At 50.7% G+C, this 22,088-nt stretch overlaps 6 protein-coding genes across 9 annotated transcripts; 3 read left to right on the top strand and 3 right to left on the bottom strand.

Annotated features, from left to right (window-relative positions):
- Positions 1 to 89: 89 nt before the first annotated feature.
- On the bottom strand, positions 90 to 2,494 carry LOC6525165. The gene is made up of 7 exons (XM_002100967.4): positions 2,263 to 2,494; positions 2,090 to 2,193; positions 1,947 to 2,018; positions 1,256 to 1,895; positions 741 to 1,197; positions 474 to 681; positions 90 to 397 (listed from the first exon to the last, which is right to left on the bottom strand). The coding sequence occupies exons 1-7, from the start codon at positions 2,351 to 2,353 to the stop codon at positions 206 to 208; spliced, it is 1,764 nt and encodes a 587-aa protein (XP_002101003.1). The 5' UTR covers positions 2,354 to 2,494; the 3' UTR covers positions 90 to 205.
- Positions 2,495 to 2,698: 204 nt separating this feature from the next.
- LOC6525164 (N-alpha-acetyltransferase 20) lies at positions 2,699 to 4,268 on the bottom strand. Of its 2 annotated transcripts, none has more exons than XR_001453835.2 (6): positions 4,111 to 4,268; positions 3,930 to 4,045; positions 3,739 to 3,868; positions 3,547 to 3,683; positions 3,006 to 3,479; positions 2,699 to 2,881 (listed from the first exon to the last, which is right to left on the bottom strand). XR_001453835.2 is itself a non-coding variant. In XM_002100966.3 (6 exons), the coding sequence occupies exons 1-6, from the start codon at positions 4,161 to 4,163 to the stop codon at positions 2,837 to 2,839; spliced, it is 543 nt and encodes a 180-aa protein (XP_002101002.2). In that variant the 5' UTR covers positions 4,164 to 4,268; the 3' UTR covers positions 2,699 to 2,836. The 2 variants fall into 2 exon arrangements, 1 of the variants encoding a protein (XP_002101002.2); XM_002100966.3 differs by having other exon boundaries at positions 3,418 to 3,479.
- A 60-nt stretch (positions 4,269 to 4,328) lies between these two features.
- On the top strand, positions 4,329 to 6,902 carry LOC6525163 (dual specificity protein phosphatase MPK-4). The gene is made up of 5 exons (XM_002100965.3): positions 4,329 to 4,540; positions 4,602 to 4,733; positions 4,796 to 4,895; positions 4,956 to 5,638; positions 5,698 to 6,902. The coding sequence occupies exons 1-5, from the start codon at positions 4,402 to 4,404 to the stop codon at positions 5,799 to 5,801; spliced, it is 1,158 nt and encodes a 385-aa protein (XP_002101001.1). The 5' UTR covers positions 4,329 to 4,401; the 3' UTR covers positions 5,802 to 6,902.
- LOC6525162 (pyridoxal phosphate phosphatase PHOSPHO2) lies at positions 6,902 to 7,768 on the top strand. The gene has a single exon (XM_002100964.4). It carries the CDS (start codon positions 6,910 to 6,912, stop codon positions 7,696 to 7,698), a length of 789 nt encoding a protein of 262 aa, XP_002101000.1. The 5' UTR covers positions 6,902 to 6,909; the 3' UTR covers positions 7,699 to 7,768.
- Positions 7,718 to 19,493, bottom strand: LOC6525161 (supporter of activation of yellow protein). Of its 3 annotated transcripts, none has more exons than XM_039371683.1 (12): positions 18,756 to 19,493; positions 15,101 to 17,420; positions 13,931 to 15,038; positions 13,589 to 13,869; positions 11,931 to 12,031; positions 11,710 to 11,865; positions 11,202 to 11,651; positions 10,850 to 11,125; positions 10,498 to 10,795; positions 10,112 to 10,322; positions 9,865 to 10,053; positions 7,718 to 9,739 (listed from the first exon to the last, which is right to left on the bottom strand). In XM_039371683.1, exons 2-12 carry the CDS (start codon positions 17,387 to 17,389, stop codon positions 9,090 to 9,092), a joined length of 6,009 nt encoding a protein of 2,002 aa, XP_039227617.1. In that variant the 5' UTR covers positions 17,390 to 17,420; positions 18,756 to 19,493; the 3' UTR covers positions 7,718 to 9,089. The 3 variants fall into 3 exon arrangements, with proteins under 3 accessions (XP_039227617.1, XP_002100999.1, XP_015046124.1); XM_002100963.4 differs by having other exon boundaries at positions 15,101 to 17,391; XM_015190638.3 differs by having other exon boundaries at positions 19,322 to 19,493.
- A 412-nt stretch (positions 19,494 to 19,905) lies between these two features.
- Positions 19,906 to 21,777, top strand: LOC6525160 (CCR4-NOT transcription complex subunit 9). The gene is made up of 5 exons (XM_002100962.3): positions 19,906 to 20,424; positions 20,485 to 20,859; positions 20,934 to 21,128; positions 21,192 to 21,283; positions 21,340 to 21,777. Exons 1-5 carry the CDS (start codon positions 20,359 to 20,361, stop codon positions 21,506 to 21,508), a joined length of 897 nt encoding a protein of 298 aa, XP_002100998.1. The 5' UTR covers positions 19,906 to 20,358; the 3' UTR covers positions 21,509 to 21,777.
- The last annotated feature ends 311 nt before the right edge of the window (positions 21,778 to 22,088 follow it).

Here is a 22,088-nt window from a genome sequence, read left to right as displayed (position 1 = left end):
TGCGCCAAATTGTTCACATTGTGTTAGTTTAGAATTAACTTTTTTTTAAAAAAATTAAATACGAAATGGTTTTAATTATATGTATATATTTATTTTTTGTATAATTTTTTCAATTTTGCCGTTAAGGAAAAGGATATATGGGTATTATTGTGTTATATCATAATATTTACGAATGAAACAGTACTTTTTATTGGAGCTAGGTCATCTAAGAGGCCGAAGCGTCGGGATTGGCGCCATCGGCTGTCGCGGGACGACTCTCGCAGCTGTCTTCACCGCTGCTCGTCGTGGAGGCGCCTTCCTCCGGCGAGGTCTTCACCGCCTCGTCCGCCTCCAGCTGCGCATCCGCCGGTCCGGCATCAGCCTTGCCGCTCTCCTCGGGATCGCCTCCCTTTTTATTCTGCAACGGAAACAGAATCCGAACGTTAGTGAGCTGGAGAGGGTCTTCCCGAATCCTCTTCCCCCAGAGCCTATACCTTCTTGCGCTTCTTGGGCTTCTCCGCCTTGACGGCGTGCAGTTCCTCCTCCTCCTGCAGAGCAGACTTGTAGTTGGCAGGAAAGAACTGGATGGCCTCCTGGTGTCCCACCACCGAGTTGGCGCTGACATAGCTGGGACCGTAGGCCATCAGCGTGGGAATGGTCGGACTATTCAACTTGTTCACTTTCAACACAATCTTGTCCGTACTGCAGCACAAGATCAAACAGATAACGCATCTGGCCAGTGGATCGTTGGCAGTACTTACGGAACATACGGCTTGGCATTGTACTTCTCCACGGAGTTGGCAATGAACTGCGCCGTCAGCGGATTGTCGCCGTTGTAGAAGCCGTAGAGCGGAATGTCCTCGCGACACGTCTCGAGCAGAATGGCCAGATCCTTCTTCTTGTAGGCGTCGAAGATCATCACGATGTGCGGGGGCTCCGGCACGGGATCCGGCGGAAGGAAGGTCGTGGTCTGGACACGGAAGTACGTGTAGATGAGCGCTGCATGAGTGCGCTGGTCGCTGGGCACCCAAATCGGTGGTATCCGAATGGTCTTCGTTTTCTTAGCCGGAACCGGAGCAGTTTCGGCTGCAGGAACAGCCTCTGGCGCCGCCCCTACCTCTGGCTCTATCTCTTCCTCGCCCTCCCCTACATTTTCACTCCTTATCTCGGCCAGGTGCTCGGCGTCCGACTGCTCCAGCCCATTCTCCGATGATGGCTCTGACCAGAGAGCAAAATTGTGAACAAATAAAATCAACCAAGATGACAGCACCCTTACCTGGCTCAGATATCTCCACGGTCACCTCCAGTGGCACAATCATGGGTGGCACGGTGATCTCCTCCTCGTTGAACTCGTCCGGCGGCTTGATGGTCTCCTTGGTGAGCTCGTGGGCATATTGACGGAGCACGGTGGGCGGCGTGCCAAGCACCTCCTCCACCTTCCAGAAGCACATGAGCAACTCCTTGTCGTAGAGCTGCTCGATGACATCCGGGGCCAGGGGATTCTCCGCGGCGAAGTTGACCGTGGCGATGTCGCCGGGCAGAATGGGAAAGACCTTGCGGTCCTTGCACTGGATCTTAAGCGGATCAGCCGGCTCCGAGAGCTTCTTGAACATGTCGCGATTCACCTGTGGCCCAAACACCGTGATCCCGATATCTGGCAGGTTGGCCATGATGCAGTCGGTGACGCTGTGAAGATATTCCAGCCGCTTCCGCCGGCTCTCCGCCAGTTCGATTTCCTCGGCCAGGCGCAGCGCCTTGTTGCGCACCTCCAGCTGCTCCAGCTCCATCGGCTGGAGCTCGGTGACCTCGTAGCTCAGGTGCGATTCCCTGGCCATCGTCGACTGCAGCAGCCGGGTGATCATGGCCACCAGCTTGGGCACATCCGTGCCGAACATGATGTTGATGGCCTTGCCGTTCTGAAATTCCCAAACAAATTAACGAAACATAGTTGTCCATGGACCACTCACCGTGACGAACATCCAGGTGGGCTCGCTCTTCTTGTTGAACCGCTTCAGATAGGATATGGAGCCCGCCTTGCACTGGCATTTGTTGGGGAAGAAGGGCATGTTAGTGCGCTACTTTGGTGCTTCTTCAGACTGTGGGAGCTTACGATGGCCAGCTGCAGGTTGTCGCCTCCTAGCTCGAGCTTGATCTTCCGCAGGCTGCCCACCATTCCGAGGCAGGGACCGCACCACTCTGAGTATATATCGAGCACTGAAGCACTCATGGATTAGAGCCATTACTGGATCAGTCAGATTGCTCCCAATCCCATCGACCACGTACCCAGCAATCCGGATCGCTGCAGGAACTTCTCAAACTCCTCATCCGTGGTAAGGTCTGCCTGGAGCTGCTGGACTCCTCCCTTCTTCGCCATTTTTCGCGGACTGAGTGGACCATCAATCAGATACCTGAACGATAACTGAACGTCAGCTATTGATAAAACAGTGGTTGCCAAGACCGAAAGGTCACTCGGGATTGGCAAACACCTGGCAATTTATGATTGTTTTAGCAACAATCCCAATTCGGAATGAAGGAATAAGTGCGCAAGAGCCGAGTCTAAACTACCCATACAACACGGGGTATTACATATCTGATTACGACCTTAACACTAGATTAACTTCTATCGTGCTGCTAGTAATAAAAAGGGCAAAGAAAAACGAGAATATTTGAAGGTAAGTTGTAAATGAGCTTTCTCCCTTGATTGCCAATCAAATGCCGATTGAACTTTATACGCCAGGGAATTAATTTTTATTTTTAAAAAGGGTTTCTACGTAGCACATTTGTAAATAAGAATCGGCCGATAAAGTACATCTGGGATTGCGTTGGCTCTGCCCACATCTGTCGAGGATCTTCCCACTTAGTGATCGTGTCGCATTTGTCTGCGCAGCTCGCGCATTGTGATCTGCAAAAAACATTGGACACGGTTAGAGGATCGTGTGTGCGCTAATAGGGGGCATATATCGATGGCGTTAGATACTGGCTGTCATTTACGGTGATGAAGTAATCAAGTTGCTTACGTTATTTACCTTCAGAACTGTGGAACAATCTTTGAGTTACGGTTATTTACGCATCGGCTTAAGAAATCTTTAAATAATTTCAAAGTCAATAGAATTATCGAGAATATGAGCTGAATTTGGTAACGGGGCAGACAAGTACTTAATTACAGGCTTAGTTTTGGGTGGGATATACACGCAAATATTGCCGGGGGTTGGTTCGCAAGCGGGACTCCGGTTAGATTTGAATGGCATGTTATCACCGGGCTGATCACGGAATTACGGATTATTTACATATCTAAATTAACTAGAATTTAATGGACTGCGAAGTGATGCGCTCGCGCCCGTTTAAAATGGTGGATCGGGATCAGTTAGACATAAATGCGTTTTCGGGCGCTACTGGGTTGATATCGTATCAATTCATATCTATATCTTCCAGTCGTACAGGCTGCGTGTACGGTATGACCGACTTCTTGTTCACGTCTCTGGATAGGGCCTTTCTCATGTCTGCAATGTGGGTAAACCATCGGTTAGGCGTCCCTTAAAAGTGAATGCACATTCTTTATGGTCTCACCGTACGCATCCTCATCTTGGTCGCCGGAGTAGTACTCAAGTATGGTGCGGTATATGATGTAGCCGAGGTTCGTGTACATGTTAATCGCCACCTGGTTGCTCTTCCTCACAAACAGATCCACAAAGTATGCCCGCTTTCTGGGAAAAAAGTAGTCGTTGAGTCTTGATTGTATCCAGCGGTTTATGTCATTACTTCTCAGAAATGTCCTCCAGGAAACTCATGAGCAGCGCAGCTAGTCCCAGTCGCCGGTAGTCGGGCGAGACAGTCAGCGCCGTAACGTGTCCGTGCCAGTTGTCCAGGTGTCCTTCCACCTTGCCCATGACTGTAAAAGGTATAGCACAATTAACAAAGAAACCACGCGCACAGTGGAATGCAGTACTTACTGTAGCCCATTATTTGTCCGCTGGGCGACTCCGCAAGCTGAAAGTACTCCGGCCACTTGGCCAGGTACTGGGTGTAGAAGGACAGCCCGTAGGTCTCCGTAAGTGGGTCAAAGTTTCTGGCGGAGCACACGGCAGAATTGGCATTAGCTTTGGATATGCGATTGCTATCTACCGTACTTACACATTGTTGAACTTGAAGAGGTCGTCACAGGTGAAGGGTCGCAACGTGGTCATCTTGTCACTGAATTTCGGCTAATCCGATCCTATTGTTCCTATACAATTACTATATCCACCGGCACCTGCTGCAATAGAGATGCGCGGCAGGCGATGTCAAGTTATCGATTTATTGGCAGCGAGCTTTCCCTGAAATCGGACACCCTGCGATGCTGCGGCCACACTAGCACTTCCACGCTAGGTCCTGTTCTTTTGTCTTCTTCTTCCTCTGCCTCCAGCTGGTATCTGTTGCCTGGCCATGGAGCAGTCCCACCCGCAGGCGAGGCCTTCTTGCTCCGCGGGGAGCGGCAAGCCCCAGGACTCGGGCGTCCTAACGCGCGAGGACTTCGACGGCGGACCGGTGAGCATCGACGAGGTGGACACGGGCCTGTTTTTAGGTAAGCATTTAGACCTAGTCCTCGTGATTGATGGATTTTTCAACCCTTTCTGCACTACCAGGCAACCTGACCGCGGCCACGCACATGGAGACGCTGCGCTCCTTCAAGATCACCCACATCCTTACGCTGGACTCGGTGCCACTGCCGCAGCACATTCTGGAGGCCAGCTTCCTGACCACCAAATATATTCAGAGTAAGCACACAGACCAGTAGCTCCGAGAGTGTGCTTACAGCTCCGCTTAAACCTTGTTTCAGTTGCCGACATGCCGCGCGAGGATATTCTACAGCATCTGGAGGGCTGCGTGGATTTCATCAGCACAGCCTTGGCCCAGCAGGGCAATGTCCTTGTCCACTGGTGAGCATCTGAGATAGACTAACCCACGATTTGGCCTCTGACTCTTTGTGCCCTTAACAGCTACTTCGGCGTCAGTCGCAGCTCTTCCACTGTGATCGCTTACATGATGAAGCGCCACAATCTGGACTTCCTGCCCGCCTACGAGCTGGTCAAGGCCAAACGCCGTTTCGTCCAGCCAAATGCTGGCTTTGTCAGCCAGCTAAAACTCTTCCGGCGCATGGGCTGCAAGATCGACCCCAACTGCCAACGCTACAAGATCCACCGCCTGCGTTTGGCTGGCGAACAGATGCGCAAGGCCAAGATCCTGCCGCAAAACTTTCACAGCGTGGTCCGTCCGGATCCGGATATCACGCGCGAGAACCCAGAGCCCATAGTTTTTCGGTGTCGTCGTTGTCGCCGCGTCCTCGCGTCCAAATCGCATGTACTGGAGCATAAGCCGCGGGACAGGCCGTCGCAGGAGGTGGTTCCCAAGGAGAAAGAAGAAGTAGCTGGAGCGAAGCTGCAGGCTCAGTCACAGGATCAGGCCGAGAACCCCAGTGGTGCTCGCATGCTGGAGCAGCTGTCCGAGCGCATCCGCCAGTCGTCACTCGGTTCACCCGGTCACGAAAGCACGCCAAATTATTGCCGCAGCATACTCTTTGTGGAGCCCATCGCCTGGATGCACCGCATCATGCTGAACACCCAGGGCCGCCTATACTGCCCAAAGTGCGAGCAGAAGCTGGGAAACTTTAGCTGGATCAACGGTTGGTTTTAGTGATCCACCAGTTGATAATCCCCACACTCATTCCTCTATTTGTTGCAGCCTGCAAGTGCCCGTGCGGGGAGACGATGACGCCTGCTTTTTATCTGATACCTTCCAAGGTAGAGCTCTCGAAGGCCGTGCAGAACGTGCAGACCACAGTTTAGGGTGCAGCGTGCGTAAAAAAGAGCGAGACAGCATCAGAGGCTGGACATTTGGAGTCCCTTGACGGCTGGCACCGATCGGCAATCGCCCACCTAAAGAGAAGTCGAAGGAGGCTTGAATTGATAAGTGTTGGTCCCTGGAAGGAAGTATCCAATCACACTGGCCAACATTGATAGCCCATATGGGCTTAAAGTGTGTTGCTATAGACTATTGAATAAGTTGTGATTTAAACACTCTATAGCAACATCATTTAATTGTCCCTTTGGTCGAATATCGTGCTGAATATCGCCACCAAGCTGAGATTTTTTAAACGCATATAACTGCTTAGTAATTCCCTCTTGGGAACCGATCTCGGATCGGATATAAACTGTTGCCAGGTTTACAATATCAAAACTTCCACGCGAAGCAAACGTAATTTAATCACAAACAACAAACTAACTTCGGATTCCATTTGGTCAGCAAATATTCACTTTTCTTAAGAATAGGAAATAATCACAGAGAACTCGTTTCTTCCAAACGGCAATGCCACATTAATCTGTGAAACCAAAGCTGAAAGATACGTTGGTTGTTTCATTAGAAGTCGCCTAGCTGGCGTTATGGTATATAGTATATGGTATATTGTTTCATTTTATATAGTTAGCAAATGAATTCGCCAATGTAATTAATTATACACGTACGTGCGATATAGTGCACCCATATTTGTTGAAAGCCATTAATACAAGTATCGATCTTTGCTGTTCCATATGCATTTGCATAGCTTTTTGCATGTTACCAACACACAAACTATAAATGTATTTTAGATATTTGAACCTTTTTGGAAAATATTTTACGCAACGGAAAACGAAACAACATTTTTCAATGACAATATCTAAATTTATGCGATATACATACACATATTTAATATATTATAATCACAAGTTTGTCAGCCAAACGGACTGGCATGTCTGGCATGGTCGAGGGCACTAAGATCCTAGCTTCCATGGGACTCCGTGCACCTTAGGATATTGGCGCTACCTTATCGATATTGATGTGCTTTGTTGAACCATATCTACTGTATGTAAATGAGTGTGTATTGATATTAAAGTCAAATTGTTTGTTTTTCACACCAAAATGTTTGCAATTTCGAGATGCTTCCGGTTGAGTCGCTGCCTTCCGGCCTTCAGACGCGGTCTGAGCGAATCCAGCCAGTCTGGACCTCGCACCCTAGTCGCCATCGACTTCGACAGGACCATCGTGGAGCAGGACTCATATTTGGCGGTGAGCCAGCTGCTGCCTACCAGGCAACGCAAGGAGATGCAGAATCTGATCCCCAAGTGCGGCTGGCTGAACTTCATAAGCCGAGTGTTGCAGCTACTGCATAGCGAGCACAAGGTCAACTTCGCGACGGTGGCAATGCGTGTGCGCAGCCTGAGAGCCGTGCCTGGAATGCTGCGAGTGGTGCGCCGGTTGGCCAGAATCCCCGAGGTCGAACTGTGCATCGTGAGTGACGCAAACTCCTTCTTCATTGACGAGTGGCTGCAGGCGTACGACATTGAGTGCCTCTTTGCCGGCGGCGTGTTCACCAATCCCGCCTGCGTCCAAGCGAGCGGCGCGGTCCTGGTGCTGCCCTATCAGGAGCAGGGTGACTGTGAACTCTGCCCCTTTAACTTGTGCAAGGGGTCCGTGCTGGAGGAGCTCACGTGCAGTGGACGGTACGAGCGCGTGATCTATGTGGGCGATAGTTGCAACGATCTGTGCGCTATGAAGCGGCTGCGGGAAAAGGACGTGGCCTGCATCCGGCGCGGATACGAACTGCACGGAAAGATAGCCGCCCACGGCCAGGAACTGGCCTGCTCCGTGCTCACATGGCGCGATGGCCACGAGCTGGTGGAGCTCCTGATGCCCAAAATCGTGGCGTAGAGTTTGTGGTAAGGCCAGGTTATTAATGCTGCTGTTTTATTCGACTTAAAAATAAATCTTTTAGTATGTATACATAAGAATAATTTCACTTAATATGAAGGACTTAAGCTTTACTTTCCGTAGAAAGTGGATTACCGAGGTCTCTTCAGCGTCTGTAGCTGGGCCCGTGTGTAGATCCACTTCATCTTAAGTAGACCGAAAACTTAGAGCTACCTATTCTGCGGCGGTATTAGAACTGTTGCCTAACATTATTTCACACATGGTTCTTCCTCCTAATCCTCGCTAGCCACATCTGTATCTGTTCTTGTGCTTTCGTCTTATACGTTACTGCTAGTATATATAATTATATATATATATTTGTGTGTGTGGTGTGTGGTTCCGATTGTTGGGTTATGTGTTAGCATAAATTACATTTATAATACATTCTTAGCCATACGATTACAGAGTGGAACCTGGCTCCCCGATTCTCGAGCGAACCAGGTTCCTCCTCCGCTTACGAATCTACCGAAACTAAACGAAAAAAAAAACAAGCAGCTACCGCACATGGAGACACTACTTAGGCTGTGCTTAACTACTTACATGGGCTACAGGGCTGTGGTTCTTATAAATACACACATATACATGTTCAAAAAATTCGGCGCGTAAGACAGTTAAAATCAGAATTATGTATATAGAAGATACAGATGCACAGGTGCACGGTGGCGTAGACTTGGAGGCTGAGAAATGGACACTATTTCGATTCAAAAGTAAACAGTAACACGAAACAGCTAGCCCTACAGACATGGACAAGGCCCAGCACGTGGACCAAGCCTCCAAGGACACGGGAATACAAACAAGGCCGCACTGCCAGGACAGCACTCTATCTTTCGTTAAAAACGCGTGGGCAATTGGGCGTTTGCGCAATTGAACTAAAATGCGTCAAATGAATTCACTAGAAACAAATGAAGTTGTGACTTAGTGCTAGGCTATTCAACTTAGGCGTTAAAAAAGACTTAAGCATAACGTGGTCTACTTGGTGTTTGGGGTGCGTGTCATGTGTGTGTTTATGTTGTTTGGTTGTTAACATTAGCAAAGTTAAGTAACATAACTATAATAGGAATATTCATATATATATATATATGTAAAAAACAATCAATACAATGTACTGACAATAAAGAATAATCATAGTAAAAAAAAATCCTTAAATATTCTTTCCATTCTTAATCCACTCCCCTTGTCGCATTCATTAATACTATGCATCTGTGTGTTTTTGGGATGGCGGCTGTGGTCTGTGGGCTGCGGTCTGTGGACTGTGGTTACGCCCAGTTTGGAGGCTTGGTAGAGGGCGGCGCGTCCGGCGCTTACTATAAGTCCGTTAGAGTGCGCTTGGCACAATAACGTATGACCCCCACTCAGGCAACAACAGGCGGCGGAGCTATGCCTATTGGAGTGGCAGTGGGTGCTCCTGCTGCCGCCGTGGCCGTGCCCGTTGCAGTGACAGTCGCCGCGTCCTCTGGGACCCCGTTCCCGCTGAAGCTGCTGCTGCACTGCATCGTTGTGATATTGACCGCATTCGCCGCCTGCCGTCTGCCTATCGTTCCGGCAATGTTTGTGGCCACCGCCGTCGCTTCAAGAACGGGCGCCAACGATGTCACGGGCACAGCTGCCTTTGGACTCAGTGCCGCCGTTGGCGAGACGGAGCGTCCTCCGTTGGTTGTCAGGCCGGGACTTGGCATCGGACTGTCATCCGTTCTCGTGGACGTGGTTTCCAAAACAGGAGGGACCGTAGCTGTCCCGGCCGCACCGGCCGACTGCCGCTTGGCGGGCTTGGTTCGCGCACATGGTACACAGAACATGGCGGCGTGCTCCCGTACCTTTGTCACGTGATCGATGCGGTACTCGTGGACCCATTTTAATCGCTTATTGCGCGCCGTTTTTGAGCGGTCCCCGTTGGGCGACGGTCCTCCGGACGCCTGGGACAGGGCGGCCACCTGAGGCAGACCTTCCGGCTTGGTGGCCCCGCATCGCATGCACACACAGCAACGCTCACAGCTCCAGCGACCTGTAATTTTTGTAAGAGTGATGTTGTCTTGTAGTCTGCATTTTTCAAACCATTCAAATCAAACAGTTAAACATAACATAGTATTTAACTCTGCAAATTGTTGTTAAGTTGAGCCAAGTACTTACCATCTGGAACTGTCCTGAGGCCCAAGCAGTAGATGTGGTAGCCTCGGTCGCACTGCTCGCAATAGAGCATCTTTCCCGGACGTTGACTGCTACGGCACTTAATGCAGCACTTGCACCCGGCGCACTGCCAGTTGTAGTTTCTCACGCGACCCACCATGCGCTGGGGCATATCGATGCAGCTGGGATGGACTGTAAGAAGGCGCAGATATTAGGATTGAAAAGGAGCAAAGGATGGGGGACTACTTACCGCGCTTTCGGCATGTGTAACAACGGATAAAGGCTTCCGGCATGTCCCTAGCATTGCGGTGCTGACTGCGCAGACAGACGCCGCAGTTGGACAGCCTGGTCGACGATGAAAATTCATTTCCATCCTCGTCCTCGCTGCCTGCTCCACTTGAGGCACCCGTCGAACTGCTACAGCTCGAGCTGCTGCTGAAATCGCTTTCATCGCCGCTATCCTGAAACGCATAACAATTAAAAGCGATTATTTTAACTGTAGACCATTGCTTATTAACGATTCTGCACCAGTGCTCCAAAACTGGTTTAAAATAACTAAATTTCTTTTATTTTATCAATCCAAATGAACAGATCCATTATCTTCTATCCGAACCCGAAGTTAGCTGCTTAACTTACCGTATCACTGCTGCTTCCGTTACCGCTGGACGCGGATGAGACCGATTGAGCGGAGGACGTGCTGGAGCTGCTTGCTGTGCGAACCTTGTCTGTATGCTGGCGGGTCGACCTTCTGCTGCGTCGAACCGGCGCCGTCACCGATTCAGATTTGATTGCGGACTGCTCTTGCTCCAGATCCTTGGTGGCCGAGGCGGACGTTTTGATTTCTTCGCTGTCTACAGCTTCGGATTTGCCCTGTAACAGCTGTTCCATTAGATCGGTCGACGGTTTGTCCAGCGCCGTGTCCAGAGGATAGGCTCTGTAAAAAAGAAATGTTAGGAAAGTTGGAAACAATAGACAGACTGCGTCTTACCGGAGTTCGGCGGGCTCGAAATGGCGGTAGCCCAACGAGAACTGGTCCGGCACCACCGTGAGTGGATAAGCGTAGTCTGAGTTGCGGAAGGCCTCGTCGTAGACGCGGGGCGGCAGGAGAGTAGGCGGTGCTGGTATATTCGCCGCTTCAGCCACTGCCCGTACCAAATGCGCAATGGAGCGTTCTAGGCGGGTACAGGTCGGCGCGGTCCTTTGCTGCGGCTGATTCATCGTGAAGGTCTGCAGGTCCAGGCAGGACAGGCGCTCATCCTTACGGCTAAATACGAGAGGGTTGCATGTATGACATTAAAAAGTGGTTCATTAACCAAAGCACTGTTAACACTGTAACTCACGTCTTGTTGAAGTAAACGTTCCACTTGCTGGCCGAAAGCATGGCGCGGTCGCGCGCCTGCAGACCTCGTCCGGCGCCGACTGTCAGTCCTAGGGCTTTCTGCTTAGCTTCGATTTCGCGCAAATGCTTCTGACGTATATACTCCTTGTACTCTTCGTACTTGTCGTAGAAGTCCGCGTACATGATGTCCAATATGTCGGAGGCCCACACCGCGGTGATGCCCAGGTCGCACAACTTCTCGCTGACCAGCCCCTTCTCCTGCAGCCAATTGCGCTCCTCCATGTCGACCGCGCGGCGTGGCAGATCCGGGTACTTGCGCTTAAAGCTGGTGATGCCCAGATAGAGCGCCACTTGCTCTTGGATCATAAAGGTGTCGCGATTCTTCGAGGGGCAGCAACCTTTGGGCGGTGGCCAGTCGTACTCGGCGATGCTGGACGCGTTGTAGTCGGTGCTGCAATACAATGAAAACTTAGACCTGCTATCCAATGTGTTTGGTACAATGCACTTACTCTTCGGCCACGCAAATTTCCATCTTCTTCTTCTTTGGACGTTTTAGAGCAGAGCCCAGAATCGCGTCGACGGACTGACCCTGGTTGGAGTCGATCATGCTCACATTGCTCACCATAGACGACTGTGACTCCTCGTTATTGAGAAAGTCGGGTTGCCTGCACACGAAAAGAAAGAATTTGTTAATTACAATCCAGTGGACATGACCACTTGGTAAACTCACTTCTGCGGCGTTAGCGGGGGTTCCATCAGGCTGGCCATCGACTGATTGCTGTTGCTAAGATCCGCGCTCATACGCGTGTCCTCCTCAAACACTTGCGGCGACTAAAGAATTAGGGCGATAGGAAATTAGGAATGGCGAATTCAATTACCATTTCAACATTATATACATATATGTATAAAATACATTGCAAGTCTTTAACTCGCTACGATAATTCGACCTAGAAAGTCAAGGCTAGTTAGATATTCTTATACCAGCATTACCTCAACTTAAATTTAACCTACCATTTAACCTAACCATTGCAGAAGTGGGAAAACTATACGGAAGAACAACTAACCATTTGTAACTACTGGGTAATTGCTCAACATGCATACATATGTACATTTGTGCGCATAATTATTTATCCTTGCAATTTTTGGAAGCCATTGCTCTTTGCACATGTTTAAACGTGCAGCAGCGAAAACGGCGAGCGGAGTTGCCAGCTCTCGGCGAAGGCCACATGTAAAGCTTCGCAAGAGAGAGAGAGGGTAAGAGAGCAATCGCGAGTGAGAGCGACTGCAGCAGCAGGTGTGGTGAAGGTGGACTACCGCCAACTCATTTACGCACACACACATACAAACACAAACACACACGTGCAATTGGCGAGAGCCAAACAAAAACTTCAGCTGATTAAAATCGCAGGTGAAGCCAACAACAATCACAGCGGCTGCGCTGCTCAGTTCGCAGCTGCTTCCTTCGCCGCTCCCCCTCCCACCTAACCGGTACCCCACCCGCCCCCATTTACTACTGCAGCAGCGGCTCGCTTGGTTTTGTTGTTGTTGCTGGCTTTGCACTTATACTGGACCGTTGGCAATGAATTCGCGACATAGCGCGCGCCTTTGTTTTTAATTACGACACGTTAGCCCTCAGTGTGTGTGTGTGTGTGTCAGTTTGGATAGGTGAGCAAGATTTACGTAACGAAACATAAACAAGAGGGCAATGTAATGCAAATTGTAAATTCCGGTAAAACCTTCAACTGTACTGACCATCTTCAACACTATGCCCCATATCCGTGACTACGACAACTAACGAGAACTCTAGCCGCACCATCACTCGTCCCCTCCGCTCGCAACCAGCCATTGCAAAATGGTCTCGTTAGTTCAAACATGAAAACAGTATCTTTTCAGAAGGTAAGTCGTTTGACTTCAATTTAAGGATCAGGAAATGTATTATCCCGTGCCAGAGGCTAGCGCAATTTTTATATTTTTATTTCAGCTGACGAGTCGCGGTTCTTCTAAAACTTCTCGCCACTTCTCAACGAGCCGCTTTTCTATACTCGTTTATGAGGGAAGAAGTGTGGAATGTGCAGTTTTCAAAACAGGTGGAACCAGTCCTAATTCAATACATTAACTTAACTAAATATGTTACATTTATAAATATATATAAGTAGATATATATGAAATACGATCTTTAATAAGTTTTTTCTTTTTTGAAAAATAGTTTAAATAGAACTTGAGAGAAATCCCTAAATCGAAGCACTCAAATGGCTAAACTTCATTTATAGCTTCATTTTTAAAGATATACGAAGATATACATACATCAGTAATTGAGCTCACTAATTATAACACTGTTTATAGTAGTAATTTGCATTTCTCGTCTAAGCATAAACGAAGACCACTTACCGGACTGAATAAGCCTTTAAGTCTCTCGGGATCGGGCTGATGCTTGAGGCCGCCCACGCATCGTGGTCGACTCATGGCGATGGCCTTTGCAACAGCGCTAGCTCCTCGGCTCATCCGCGGCGCCCTAGGTTGCGTGGCGGGCGTTGTGGAGGCTGTGCCTCCGGCGCTGGCAGCTCGATCCACCGATGAATTGCCTCTGCCACGGCCGCCCCTGGATCCCCGGCCACGACCACGTCCCCGCGTGGGAGTAACTATCGAAAGCATCGGCAACGTAGTTTCGTCTGAAAGAAGAATTGCATGTGCTTACTTGAGAGTGCAAAGGATTTACGAAAATTTCCTTACCTCCGGAGTTGTCCAGCGCGCTGTTGTAGTTATCCTCATCGTGAGAATCTGGCTGGCTACCTCCGGCACTGCCACCGCTGATGCTTGAGGGGCGCGGTGAGCGCAGTTGCTGGGTTGCCATAATAGAAGAAAAGTCATTTGGCTGGAAGATGACATCGGGCAGCGGGTCCGAAGAAGACAGAATGGTCGTCGGAGGTAGCATCGAGCTGCTGCCACTCCCACCGATCACCTGCTGGTTGGCGGCAGCGCCGGAGGAGGTCGACGAACTGGACGAGCACATGGTGAGGTCGATCTGCGCGGTCAGGGCAAAGGATATGCTGCTGTTATTGTTATTGGACTCGGCCTCCGCACTACCGAACTGAGCCATCGTCGGCGGTGGCAATTGGCTTTGTTGGACACTGGCCTTGCTCTGGCGCTTCCTTGTGGACTTGGGCGTGGGCTGCAGGTTGGTGTTTGTGCTGGGAGTGTTGGTCGTGGTGCGTCGCGTGGCTCTCAGCGGTCGATGGTCGCGACTCTTTGGAGTTTCCAGAGCGCCGGCAAGCTCGTCGTCAACCCTTGCATTTGGCTCGCCGACAGGCGAATCCTTCGCTGCCATGTCCGTCTGCTCCTGGCCCACGCTCACCATATCGATGGCCAGTCGCTTGCGCAGCAGTTGCACACGCCGCGACTTGACAGCGCTAGTGGCCTCCTCCTGTGGAGTCCCGGGTTTGGGAGTAACTGCGGCAGTGACTCCTCCATCGACTGTGTTCTGGTTTTGGATACGCTTCGGACGCCCCCGCTTTTTGCCCGTTCCTGCCGGCGTAGCTACCGGCGGGAGCTGAGGGGTAGCCGGTTCCAGCGGGTCTTGAGCCTTAGCCTCCTCGGTTTCGACCTCCGAAGACAAGGCTCCATTTTGATCCGGCGTTGAAATCGCCTGCTGTTGGGTGGGTGGAAAGAGGGAGCCCTCCAGATCCGTGTTTAGGATCCGCTCGTGCTTCTGCTTGCGCGAGCGATGTGACGGCGGCAGCGCCTGCAGCGATTCACTGCATTTTCTGGCGGGATCGTGGCAATTCTGCGTCTGCTGATCGTTCTCGTCGTTGTCCAGACGTCTCTGTTTGCTGGGAGGGTTCTGCGAAAAGAAATACTACTGTTAACGTACATTTTGCTATGAATGAATTAGGTACAACGTACTCTACTGTTGGGAGATTCGTTTCCCTCGCTGATAGTGCGCTTCAAGTGGTTCTCGTTGTTGTTGTCTTGGGTGTCCATACGCTGTTCCTCTCCGAGATCCATTGCAAGCTTGTGAATTGTTTGCAGATGTTTATTGAGCATCGGGGGAGGATCCTCGTCCATGTAGTTTACCCTGGGGCTGCCATCAGGCGTGTCCAGGATTTCAATGGACTCGATTATAGATTGGGCGGAATTCGCGGGGGGCAACGGACCTACAGCTGCTTCGTCTTCTGCAGGAACAACAGATCCTCCACCGCTACCACTTCCATTCGCCATCAGGCGCTCCGTTAGCTGAGGATACTTGCTGGATTTGCTTTTAGGCGTGGTTGTGGTGAAGCTTTTAGCCGGCGCTGTTAGCTGGCTGAGCAATATGTTCGAATTGGGCGACGCAGCGGCCCTAACGCGACTGTCAGCCTCCTCGTTCACATAACAGCCGATCGCATTTTGAATCCGCAGACAATCGAGAAGCAACCCTTTCGGCGAAATGCGCCCAGTGAAGTTGTTAGGCACATGAGTTGGCGAAGAGCCCGGCGACGGTGACGAGGTCAGGTCCACCATGTCCACAACGTTGTGCTGGGACTGGGCAGGCTTGCCGGCCTTACTGGCCTTGCTCCCACCGCTGGCTATGCCGTTGCTGGCGGGCATAGGCGGTAGATTGTGAAAGATCTTGGGATCGTGTTCCTTGGAGAGCGAATCGTCGATCACCATGTCGTCCGAATTGCGGCGAGCCTCGTCGGAAGCTGCCGCTGCCAAATCTGCGTCCGGGTCGGAGAAGCCGCAGAACTCTTGACTACTGCTGTTCGACTCGCCACCATTCGTCATGGGTGCCGGCGTGGGATTGGGCGTAGGTTTTGGAATAGCCAACTTGGAGGCCGCCGTTGGTGGCTTCTCCTCGAGCACCGCACGCACCTTGTGCTTTGGTGAGCATAAGTTCTTGATGGTCAGCTTGGGCAGCGGCTGCAACTGCTGCTCCAGCTTGGCCGCCGGTTCGTCATCAAGCACCTCTATGGATTTGGTTTTGATGGTGAGTTTGGGGATGCTCTGGGCGTTGTTTAGGTCGTGCGTCATTATGACCGTGTGCACGTGCTCCTGACCGCCGCCACCTGTCTTGATTGTTAACTTTGGTATCTGCTGCTGCTGGTGCGGAAGCTCCTCACTGCTGCTGATGCAGCTACTCCCGGCTAGCGTTGTTTTGATCATCAGCTTGGGCACCGTCTGCATCTCCGCCAGAGAGGACGATGACGACGATGAAGAGGAGGACGAGGCAGATGAAGACGAAGCGGATGCGGGCGAGAGGCTGGACAGGTGGGCATCGTTCTTGGCGGGCATAGCTGACTGGGCGCCACTCACAGCTGATGAGCACGATCCAGAGTTGGAGTTGGAGCCGGAAGCAGCCGGGTTCTCAGGCAACTTGATGGTCAGCTTGGGCACCACGCTGCCCACGCGCCTCTCGTTCGCGGCGCGGATGGTCAGCTTTGGCACAATGTGCGGGGTGTTCCGTAGTTGTTGGCCGAGTGTGGTAGCTACCTCGTCCTCGGCGCACGATGAGGAGCAGGAAGAGGCGTCCGCGTCGAAGGCATCTTGCGGCTTCGCCACCAAGCCTCCTTCCGCTCCGCCGCAGGGCAGCTGGATGCGCAGGGGCTCCACCCGCCTCTCATCGCCGCTCGGCTGAGATTCATTTGCGTTTGAGTTGGGGTTGACGTGCTTGGAGAGCTTCAGGATGATCTTATGTCCATCCCGCTCCTCGCTCTCTACTTCAAGCGCCGTAGCAGCCATCGCTCCACCTGCTGCTTCCGCTGCTGATGGTGCTTCTCCGGATGCTGAGCTGGCCGATGCAGATGCTCCAGTTGTGCTTGGGGCATCGTCGCACGGCGTCGTCGGCGGTGGCAGCGTCGGCGGAGGCGACGCTGTGGTGCTGGTTATATGGCCGGGCTGATTATGCTGGTGCTGCAGTGCCTCCTCCCGCTGCTGCTGTGGCTCTGGGTCCTGTTCCCGCTCCCGATCCGCATTCAGCTGCTGATCCCGCTGGGCTGGTGACGACGTGGAGCTAACTCGCTGCTCCTCCTCGCTCGTGCTGCTCGCTGCCACTGACTTGGCGTTGCTATTGGCGCTACAGTTCGACTGGGTGCTACCTGCTACTCCGGCTGGTCCTGCTGTGGATGTGGCGGCTGACGATTCTACCGCTGTTCCCGATTCCGATCCTGATGACGATGTCGCTGCTACCATCTGCTGCTGACGTAAATCATTCATTGCTAAATTCGATTGTCCAGTGGCCGCCAGCCTGCAAAAAGAAGTGGACGGCCCTTTAGATAAAGTTGAATTACAGCAGTCGATATGCTTCGGGATAATGGGCTATCGACACCTACTTCTAAGCAAAATACAAATGAAAAGCAACAAAATTTGGAATTCCTTAGCTCTCCTGGGAATTCCATTCAAATTTCCTTCCATCACCTTGCATGTGAAAACAATTATATAAAAACAATTGAAGTGATAATTTTTTGGCAGAGTAGTACATTATATTATACTGATCTCTGGAAAAGATGGGATATCCAATTGCAAAACTGGACGCACACAGACGACATCTGTCATCGAATCCTAGTGAAATAAATCCTCCAGAATAGCATCTAATGCATACAATTGCCGCCCCAAGGGACGGATTTTGTTTACACTAAAAGACAATTTGAAAAGGGGAACGACCTGCAGACACACACAATTACAAGCACACTAGTTTAAACACACACTCATACACATATACACACTTATTGGAGCCCAATGAAAGAAGAAAATTGAATGAAAGCCGGGCAGAGTTAGGATCTAATTTTAGCACATGTCCAAATTATTACACCGAAGGACGCGCAGATTACGGCAGTCAGCAGACGGATTCCTGAAAAAAATGCGATCCGATTTTCCGTCGCTGGAAAACTATCGCTTGAAATTGCCGCGAAAATCTTGGTGCGGAATAAACACAACAAAAACAACAGCGAACGCAACAACAACACTTAATAAATAATAAGCGCTGCAAACATGCGCACACAGCTGTCGACTGGGGGAGAACGAAAAAGGCAGGAGGAAGATGAGGATGAAGCGGAATGGGTATGGCGGAGAGCGCAGCGAAGCAGCGGAATAGGCAAATACTGAGAAAGCCGCGCCGCCACGAATAATGGCCTGTTACTGGTGTGTGCTGGCAACACTGACACCAATTCACCACACTAGCTAGCGAATCCACCAGAGCAGGCGATGCCGCTGCATGGAGAAAATCCACACTCTCGCACAAACGCTCGGGCTCACACACACATGGGCAAGAGCACGAAACGCACACACACACAGGCACGGGTTGGTTGGCCTGGCCTGCGTATATGTATGCTTACACTTCCACTGGCCAAATGCAACCATCTATCTATCTGCACTACGATTATTATTATTGTGGGCACGATTTTAGAGCGCAATATCGAAAGCCAATGCACTGGCAACAAAATTAGCAACAACGACGCCGCCGCCAAAGCCCTGACCCAACACCACCACTAATACCAATACTAACACCAACAACAACAATAACGAACGGGGCAAAGAAGAAGAAGAAAGAGAAGCAGCAGCAGCAACCAAACGGCAAACTCACCATGCGGCAAAGTCGTCGCTCAGAGTCAGACAAAAGAAGATGGTGGAGTGGAAGAGCGCCTGCTTTTGATTTGCGTGCACAATTCGCGATTTGGATTTGCTTTTGCGTTTGCTATTGCGTTTGCCTTTGATGGCATTGGCATGCTCATATTTCTATGCACTTTGACTGCTGCTGCGCGGCGCGGTGTTTCCTTTTAGGCGTTCGGCGTTGTTGGGCGAGAAGTAAAACACATTTTTCCATACGATACAATGCGATTTCAAAGCACAGGCAGCACTCGACTCGGCCGCAGTAGGCACTGCTCGCACGCACACAGTGGCAGTGCACACGCACGCACACACACAACAGCAACAGAACGACACACACACACACACACTCGCACACAGAGGCAGCGACACAGGCACAGACACAGAAACAGAGACAAGCGCAACGAGCGCTCTCGGTCGCCGTTGTCCCACTTTCCGTGTATTGGTTTCGATTCGTACACTTTTCCACGCACTTTTAACGATTCAAATTCGATGGTACAGAAGGCAGGGCGACACGAGAGTGCATTGGAAGCTAGCGCAAACCTCAAAAAAAATATCCAGCACGCTGGCCGCACGCACGACTCATACGCAGACTGGTTCACGGCGCGCGTCGAACGTTCTTATGCATTCATTATTGAACGGAATGCTCTGTTTCGCCTGTCTGCTTATGTTTTTTTCTTTTCGATTCCGAGGTACTCGTCACGACAAATGAAAATCAGTGTGCCCGTCTCACGGCTGCCAACTAGATACCCGGCTGGCGGGAAATGTGCTAAAAAATACCACAAACTTTACGGTGCCTAGCCGGGACACAAACCAGTCGATGCACTTGGCTGCCGCTAATTGCGTGTCAACTTAAAAAATATTGCACTTATGGCAAAACTTTGAAGTAGAAGTAATTTAAAATTACTGCAATGGAAACAATACTGGGTTATGGTTATAACATCTTATCGATTGTAGTCATCGGTAGGCTTGAAGCTTTACCTGTCAAAAAAGCCTTCACCAAACGCGCGCTCACTTTCATATTTCAGAGCTTTACAATGTAATTTGTCTTGTAAAGTTACCAGGCCTTTGTTTGTCAAAACCTACCGTATGCTTTGTCATAGTGCACCAACAAACACTAAACAGTTAGATTGTCGAATTGTGTTCAATTTTATTCAGAATTAGTTTTTTTATATGGCGGCAAGTTTTCCTGGAAATTCAAATTATATATATATGTACATACATACATGGAAGCTGGAAAACGTATAGTGCGCTTGCGTTCCACTGTGCGCGCAAATTGAGCGTTCTACCACTTTCCAGTGGCATTTTCGCAGGCCGCGGCTCTGGTCACACTGTTCGGCACACAACATAATCCTGCTTGTCGCCACTTGTTTTCGTTCCTTTTAAACTTGAACCAATGCGAAAGGAATAGCCTGCCAACATTATCGATAACCGCAATCGACGCCAAATCGCCAGTTCCGCCTCTTCCTTTTCGCAGACCCCGTTTCCGTTCAGCGGATTCCCGTTGACTTCACTGCAAGCGTCCGGCGAAAGTTCAAACCCAGATCTTTGCAAGCTCCCACGGAAAAATAAGCCTTGCGATGAGTGCGCAACCAAGTCCGCTCATGAATCCTCAGCAGCAGCAGCAGCAAACCGAGCAGGAGAAGGTAGGTCGGCTAGGCCACGTGCTAGTTCGCAGCTTTACCTTTTACCTTTTCGCCCGCCAGGTGTACCAGTGGATTAACGAACTGGCCCATCCGGACACCCGGGAGACCGCTCTGCTGGAGCTGAGCAAGAAGCGCGAGACCGACCTGGCCCCCATGCTGTGGAACAGCTTTGGGACCGCATGCGCCCTGCTGCAGGAGATCGTCAACATATACCCCTCAATAACGCCGCCCACTTTGACGGCCCACCAGTCAAATCGTGTGTGCAACGCCCTGGCGCTGCTGCAGTGCGTCGCTTCGCACCCGGAGACGCGCACGGCCTTCCTGCAGGCCCAGATACCGCTGTACTTGTACCCCTTCCTATCGACCACGTCCAAGACCAGGCCCTTCGAGTACCTGCGCCTGACCAGTCTGGGTGTGATTGGAGCTCTGGTCAAGGTAGGTGAAGCCCACGGCCAGCGATCGCCTGATGGTTAATGCACTTATTTTCTTTTCATTATTGCTTTCGGCAGACCGACGAACAGGAGGTCATCACCTTCTTGCTGACCACCGAGATCGTGCCCCTCTGCCTTAGCATCATGGACAGCGGATCGGAGCTGAGCAAGACTGTAGCCACTTTCATCATCCAGAAGATACTGCTCGATGAGTCCGGTCTGTCGTACATCTGCCAGACCTACGAACGCTTTTCGCACGTGGCCATCACTCTGGTGAGTGTCCGTTTCCCAAATGCCTTGTGCATTGACTAAGGGCCTCCGTCAATTTGATTTCAGGGCAAAATGGTCATCCAGCTATCGAAGGATCCCTGCGCCCGGCTGCTGAAGCATGTGGTGCGCTGCTATCTGCGACTCTCGGACAATACGCGGTAAGTATTGGCGGACGAGTAAATTGTCTCCAGAGTTTAACGTGGACTTTTTTTAGCGCTCGCAAGGCCCTGGGACAGTGTTTGCCCGATCAGCTCCGTGACGGCACCTTCGCGCTGTGCCTGCAAGACGACAAGTCCACCAAGCAATGGCTGCAGATGCTGCTCAAGAACCTGGAGCTCGGAGCCACTCCGCAGCAGATCGGCATGTCGCCACTGGGCTCCTAGAAAGTGGAAGCGCCACCACCAACCACTTCCGCGCACTTCCGAGTATTGCTTAGGCATTCAAGCATCCTTGCAAGCGCCATCGATGAGTGATCACCACTGCTAGCTAGTTAACTGCTCGACCGAATATACATATTTCATAAGCTTGCACGAGATTGCCTGTGTCTAACTTAAGCAGAGCTGTAATATAACATATATCTACAAATAAAATAATGTTAATACTAAGATTGTCACTGATAGCCAATAAAGAACCTCAAGAAGACGATACGATATGTTGCGCGTGTTTGGTTTCTTCTAGACGTTGCTATATGGATATTACTAATCCTCCAGAAACCCATAAATCCAGAGAGTATTTACTTTGTGGCTCTTTAGCTGCATCTCATTTTTCCCTTTTGTGCTACTGACCGCATTTGTTTGTGTATAGTTAATGCTAGGGGATGTCCCCGAAACCTGAGAGACTTCTAAAGAATTTTATAGTTTCCTGAAAACTTCTGCGCTATCATATTCAATCATTGCAATGAATGCATGTGGTTTATACTTCGAGGCGTAAACAAAGTCGTGGAAAGTGCGCAGAAAGCGCATC

This window comes from Drosophila yakuba, chromosome X (genome assembly GCF_016746365.2).
Source record: "Drosophila yakuba strain Tai18E2 chromosome X, Prin_Dyak_Tai18E2_2.1, whole genome shotgun sequence".
Taxonomy (NCBI): Eukaryota; Metazoa; Arthropoda; class Insecta; order Diptera; family Drosophilidae; genus Drosophila; species Drosophila yakuba.
Note: the sequence above shows the minus strand (reverse complement) of the source record. Positions and strands in the feature narration are given on the sequence as shown.